Raw genomic sequence first — 7106 nt, 5'->3', positions numbered from 1 at the left:
ACTTTAGCCAATATTTCTTTACTGAGCAGAAATGCTGTCTACTCTTTTTTCAGTTTTAAAGTAACCTTAGCTTTTTTTTCTTTTTTCCTTCTTCTGGGATTCACCTTTGGAAGACTGTGATGCAAAAATCAGATTCGCTTGACCTATAATAGGAGGAGTTTTGCCATCACGATGGAATGTTCATTTAGTTACCTCTTCCTCGTGACTGACAGAGCCAGCCTTACACAGTGTGTTTTGAGTAAATCAGTAGTCGTTTTTGCAATTTTATACATTTATTATGCTTCCTATCTGAGATTCAAACTTAAATTATGAACTTTATAGCATATTTCACACAATGAAAGGGGTACCTCTCCTCCTTTCTCCTTTTATTTTAGAGCCAAGAAATACAGCAGAATCACTTGTTTTTCAGAAGCGAGTTTAGAAGAATATTAACATATCATCATCAAATCCAAGTGTATACATTATTTCCTGTGTATTTACACCATCTCCAGTTTGCTTTGAATGTATTTTTATCATTCTGCTTGAAGATTTTGTAGATTTTAATGAATTAGTGTATCTTTCTAATGATTTCATGAAGGTGGATACACTGAATAAGTACATGGTTATGTTTGAAGTCAGTTCTCAGGGTGAAGTTTTTTCCCAGTGGAAGTTGAGAAAGTATCTCCTACAATAAAACATAATATTGGCACAACTAAATGAGTTCGCAGAGTGGAGTGAACATCTAGTACTCTTTTTAAAGGACACTGTACATTTGAAGTATTTGCAAAAACTTGAAATGTATTTTTTAAAATATACTTTCCCCTTTAAATTGTTACTTACATTCCAGTTCACTACACTTGCACCTTTTGATTCTAGTAATAAGAGAATGAATTTTTAAAATGAACTAATGACCAGTAGGTTTCTGTGTAGTGAATGTACATTGACTTTAATAGCTAAAGGAGAGCTAATTTATTTATAATGTGTGCTCTTATTGGGAGTTACTGAGCTTTAGTATATTGATTTCTATGAGAGTCACCATGATCACTTCCAAAGGATCTTGTTTTTGGCACCATAATCTCTGTCATTGTTCAAAAATGTTATTTCTTGGTTATTTCTTAAGGGGTAGCAATTTTTTTCACTTTCATTTGAGGCCTTATGTCATTTATTTCTGTTTTCTTGTCCTATAACTCCCAATATGAATTTTGGTTGCCAATGACTGAAAAATAGTGGCAACAGTGAATATGCTTACTTCTGATTTTAAAATAAAACATTACACTGGGCATGGTGGTGCACACCTGTAATCCCAGCCCCTGGAAGGCTGAAAACAGGAGGATCAGTATGAGTCCAATCTGTGTAGTGAGACCCTGTAGAGCCTGTGCTAAAATACAAAAATAATAATAGTAAATAAATACAAATAGAACATGTACAGTGTCTTGATTCAGCATCCCATCTGCTAAATTTTGTGGCCAGTGTGCTTTACCTTGTTATGAATCTTAGTTTAATTTTGCCTTTAAAAGCCTTTAAAAGCAGTAGAAATTGAGATTTAGAACATATATTTATAAAAAAAGAAAATATATTTATGCCAATTTTAATATGTAATTAAATGAGGTTTTCCTTTGTTGATTTTTGCTGTGAATTTTATGATAGGTTTCTGATGCACAAACATCTTTTATGAAATAAACACCATTTTATTATGATACGGTGGTGGGCGTGTGTGTGTGTGTGTGTGTGTGCGCGCAGGTGTGGTACATGCTGTGGATGGAACCTAGGACACCTATCACCCAGGGTAAGCACTTGTTATGTTTTATGTCTTGATGCCCTTCCCCCACCCCTCAAGCCTCCTGCAGTCAAGGAGCAGGTTTTTAGAGTTTTTGACTGATTCATGGTCTAATGCTGGAATTTTGGTTGTAAGTGCTATACCAGCCCTGGGGGAGATAGCCTGCACATAATATAAGGGAAGGAAAGAGGCTTGCTTCCTGCTGCTCCTCCTCCCTTTTGCTCTTGTGTCTTTTCTGCCACCATGAACTGTTGCCCTCTGCCATGTGCCCCTTTGTCTTGGAGCCAGCTGTTTTGTTTTGTTTCTTTCTTTCTTTTTTATATTTCTTAAAGAGAGTTTAAGTTAGAATGGAAACACAAAAAATTGCAAGTGATACAGAATTTCACTTAACAAAGTAATATGAATTTCACAATATTTGTTGTAATACATAGTGTTGCCTTCCAAACAGTTACTCATATTACTAGATATATGCATGAAAAAATTGGAAAAAGAAAGAAAAAAACAAGAAATGTATAAGAAAAAAATTTTTTCAGTACTTTTGGGGATTGAACTCAAGACCCTGCACTTTCCAGGCAGGAGCTTATTCTACTGAGGTATCTCCCTGGCCCCTGTATAAGAAATTAAGAAGAGAAAAAGGATAACAATTGAAAAAAGGAGAAAAAACAAATTAAGCATTATCTGCTCATTTCCATAGACCAGCACAAATGCACAGTACAGTTGTGCAAACTGTCCTGTTTACATACGTAGATCATTATCTATCCCCCAGCCCCTCTCCTGTCCTTCTCTTCAACTCAGTAACTCCTTCCTTTTGAATAAGTTTATTCTCATTTCCTAGTATCTATTGTACCCTTCAATTTTCATTTTTTCTCTTTCAGGTTCTCATGCTAAGGAGATAATATGATGTTTGCACATGTGGGTCTGACTTATTTCACTTGAGTATGTTCTCTAGTTCCATCCATTTACCAAAAAAAGACTCAGTCTTACCCTGTTTTTACAGCTGAAAAATACTCCAATGTGTACAAATACCACATCTTTTTTATCCATTCATTAGTTGATGGGCATCTGGTTTGTTTCCAGGATTGAGCTATAACAAATTGTGCTGCTATAAACGTGGGTGCACATATATATCTGCAGTATGGGGTATTCAGTTCTCCTGGAAAAGTACTCATGTGGAAAATAGATGGCTTGAATGGGAACTCCAATCCTAGCTTTTAAAGGAATCTGCATACTTATTTCTATAGTAGTTGTACCAGTATGCATTCTCACTAACAGTGGACAAGGGTTCCTTTTTCTCCACAGCTCCTCTAGCACTTGTTGTTGGCTGACTTCTTAATGATAGCCATTCTTTCTGGAGCAGAATGGAATGTCAGTGTTGTTTTAATTTGCATTTCTCAAATGACCAATGATGTAGAACATTTTTCATATATTTGCTTGCCATTTGTATTTCTTCTTCTGAGAAGTGTACATTCATCTCAGATTTTTGGATTGGCTCTTTGAATTTGGGAGTCTTGGTTTTTAAAATTCTTTGTGTGTTGTAGATAAAAGCCCTTTTATCAGAGGCACAGTCAGCTATAATTTTTTCCCAGTATTTTTTTTTTAACTCTGTTGGAGATTTACTTTGAAGTGCAGAAAGTTTTCAAACATAAGATCCAAGTTGTTGATTCTTTGAGTACTTCCTGTGCAGTTTGGTTCTTGTTTATGAACTCTCTACCTACCTACCCCTATCTTTAAGATTTCTTATCTACATTTTGCTCTAGAAGGTTTGGTGTTTCTGTTTTACTATTTTAAATCTTTGATCCATTTTGATTATAACTTTGTACATGGAGACAGGCATGGGTCTAGTTTTAGCCTTCAGCATGTGGAAACCCAGTTTTCCCAGCACCATTTGTTACAGAGGCTATCTTTCTTCCAGTAAGCATGTTTGGCCTCTTTGTCAAAGATACAGTGGCTGAGTGCGTTTGCAGTTGTGTCTGCATCTTCTAATCTGTTCCACTGATCCTGAGGTCTGTCTCTATGCCAGTACCATGCTGATTTTATCACAGTAGCTTTATAGTGAAATTTCAGCGCTGGGATTGTGATACCTCCTGCCTTTCCTTTGTATCCAGGATTGCTTTAGATATCCTAGTCTCTTTCTGGTTTCAAATGAATCTGAGGAAAGTTTTCTCTTGCTCTGTGAGGTATACTAATGGTATTTGAATCGGGATTGCATTGAATCTGTACAACAATTTTGGGATTATGACTGTTTTCACAATGTTCGTTCTTCCTATCTGGGATCATGGAATATTTTTCCATTTTCTCAAATTCTCTTCACTCTCTTTTCTCAGAGTAATGTAATTTTCGCTGTATAAATCTTTCATGTCCTTTGTGAGATAGATTCCTAATTATTTTCTTTTTTGGATGTTATTGTGAATGGTGTTCTTTCCTTAATTTCTCCCTCAGTGAGTTCAGAAATGCAATTGAGTTTTGGCTATTGACTTTGTATACTAATATATTGCTGAATTTGATGATTAAATCTACAGGACTCTTTGTGGAGTTTTGGAGGTCCTCTGTTTAGTGAATATCATGATATCTGCAAATAATGATAATTTTACTTCTTTTCCAATCCTTACTTCTTTTATTTCTCTATTCTCTTTCATGTCTGTTAAAATGTCTTATGTAAGAGGGTGCTCCTACATTGGTTGCATGTATGTTTATAATTGTTATCTCTTCCTCTTGAAGTTTTCCCTTAACAAAGAAATGTAGTGATCTTTATCTCTTTGAGTGATTTTTTGTTTTAAGTTGATATTTTCAGCAACCAACATCACTATCCCTTCTTTGTTCTTATTTCCTGTGGAATTGTTTTCTATCCTTTGACTTTTAGTCTGTGAATTGCCTTTTTTGTTAAGTGTGGTTCTTGTATGAAGCATATTTTTGGATTTTTTTATTAGTCCACTCAATTAGTCAGTTTCTTTTGATTGGTGAATTGAGACCATTTACATTGATGGTTATAACTGATACATATTGGCTTCTCTTTGTCATGTTATTTTTTAAAGGTTGTGCAATTTTCCCCTCTTTTTAATTGCTTCCTCTGTTTGGTGGTTCATTTCTGTTCCTGAAGGTGTGATCACTTCTATCTCTTTCTATAATATCTTTCAGTACTCTTTGTAGGGTTAGTTTGGTGGTCATGAATTTCATCAATTGTTCTTTGTCATGGGAGGATCTTAGTTTGCCATTGAATTTGATAGTTTTGCATGGTACATCAATGTGGCTTGGAAGTTATTTTCTTTCAAGACCTGAAATACTTTACTCCAAGCTCTTTTTGAATTGATGGTTTATATTCAGAATCTGCCATGATTCTAATGGACTTTTTCATTGTAGTGATGTTTCTTCTCTCTAGCAACTTTTAATATTCTACTCTTTTGGTGAATTTCTGAGATCTTGATTATTAGATGTCTAGGTGTATATTCATTGTGATTATAGCTGTATGGAGTTTTATATGTCTTGTTTAACTGTATGTCAGTTTCTTTTCTCATGGATGAAAAATTTTCTGCTAGTACTTCTGCAAATAATGTTTTTATGTCATTTGTGCTGTCTCCCGCTGCTTCATTGACACCTGTTATTCTTCTGTGTGTCATCTTGTAGCTGCTGAATTGTTATTTCCTGCTTCCATGTTATTTTTTTCAATAATTTTATTGAGAAACAAATAGCAATTAGACAGTTTCAAATTCCATTAGTAGGACAGTTTCAATAATTAATACATTGCATATTGTTGTCTTAGTGGTTATGCATTGTACAAGACATGATGTCCTGTTTACAAACACTATTAGAACAAATCTTTCTATTCATTGAATTAAGAGAATGTAGCTGTATTAAAAAATAGGAATAAACAATTACATATTTTTACACAGAAGTTTAGAAATCTAGCCATATACAGCATTGTAGCAGGACAGCCCCACAACACCCCTTTTCCTGTCTCCTGCCTTCATTCACCACCCCCTTCTGTTTTGAACAGTCATCTACCCGAGAGACAGCACGGCAGCAACTGACATGTCATGACAAGCAGCACATATTCAGAAGACCAGAATGATAGGCACTCCAAGCATGAACCTACTATTACAAATTGCCATCTTCAGTACAGTTGCTTAGTTCACAGGTATCAGCATATATAGTTGTTCAGGGTGAGAATCTTACCAATTAACTGCTACTTTTGAAAACTTGTTGACGATTCTCAGGATGATTACCTTACCCATCTTATACATACAAATGTATGGCTTTGCCCTTGTCGTGTTTCCTAGCTATTTTCCTTGCTCTCTTCATTGTCTAGTCCTCAAGTTCTCGCTTTCTTTTTAATTGTGTTATACCTTTCTATTTGTATTTCTTCTTTTGAGTTCTTATACTAGGGAGGCTATATGATATTTGCACATGTGGGTCTGGTTTATTTCACTTATGAGTATATCTTCAGGTGGTATCCACTTAAATATGAAGACTTTGAGTTTATCATTCTTTATAGCTGAGTAATAATCCATTGTATAAAAATACCACATTTTTTTCATCCATTTCTCATGTGAGAGGCATCTTGGATGCTTCCAAGATTTGACTATCACAAATTGTACTGCTATAAACATAGATACACATATATCACTATGATATGACGCTTTCAGTTCCTCTGGGAAAATTCCCAGTAGGGGGATAGCTGGTTTGAATGGGATTTCCAGTTCTAGTTTTTTAATCAGTCTCCACACTGATTTCCATAATGGTTGCACCAGTCTGCATTCCCAGGAGGCTGTGATTCTTTTTTTTTTTTTTTCTGTAATTTTATTGACAAATAGCAATGAGACAGCTTCAAATCAAATTGGTAGGACAGTTTCAATAATTAACACATTGCATACTCTCTTCCTAGTGGTTATTTGTGGAACAAGATGCAGACATGATATCCTATTTACAAACACTATCACAACAAATCCCTCTATTTATTAAGAGAATGTAACTATATATCTATCCTAACCATTTTGAATACACAGATACAAAATGGACATTCATTTATATATCCCTTTTTTTGTTTAGTTCCATCATTCGAATATTATAGGTGTGTCAACTCAGCAAAATATACTAAAACAATCCAATAATTCATAATAGTATTGGGTCTTCCGCTTGACTGACAGTGTCAGAAATTGTTGATCTGAGTCCCCTACAGGTCAACATAACAACATGGCTTTACTTCTTATACTTTCTTTTTATACTTTTGTGCTGGATGGTTAAGACCAAGATAAAGCAAGAACTATGCAACAAGAGTTGTAGCTTTTGGATCTGATAAGGTCAGTGAAATGCCCTCAGGATTTATCCTGAGATCCTGTACCTCAGATTGTAGATC

The 7106-nt window shown here is 34.9% G+C and overlaps 1 protein-coding gene across 1 annotated transcript in view; it reads left to right on the top strand.

The window, feature by feature from the left end:
* Window positions 1-2630: 2630 nt before the first annotated feature.
* LOC101569266 (zinc finger protein 14-like) overlaps window positions 2631-7106 on the top strand; it is a 10773-nt gene continuing 6297 nt past the window's right edge. The window contains exon 1 of the mRNA XM_023699177.1: window positions 2631-2668. Within this exon, the coding sequence (XP_023554945.1) occupies window positions 2654-2668 (15 nt within the window). The 5' untranslated portion in view covers window positions 2631-2653. The remainder of the gene's footprint in view (window positions 2669-7106) is intronic.

This window comes from Octodon degus, unplaced genomic scaffold (genome assembly GCF_000260255.1).
Source record: "Octodon degus isolate 3935 unplaced genomic scaffold, OctDeg1.0 scaffold00111, whole genome shotgun sequence".
Taxonomy (NCBI): domain Eukaryota; kingdom Metazoa; phylum Chordata; class Mammalia; order Rodentia; family Octodontidae; genus Octodon; species Octodon degus.
The sequence above is the reverse complement of the archived record's forward strand: the minus strand, read 5'-3'. Positions and strand labels throughout refer to the sequence as shown.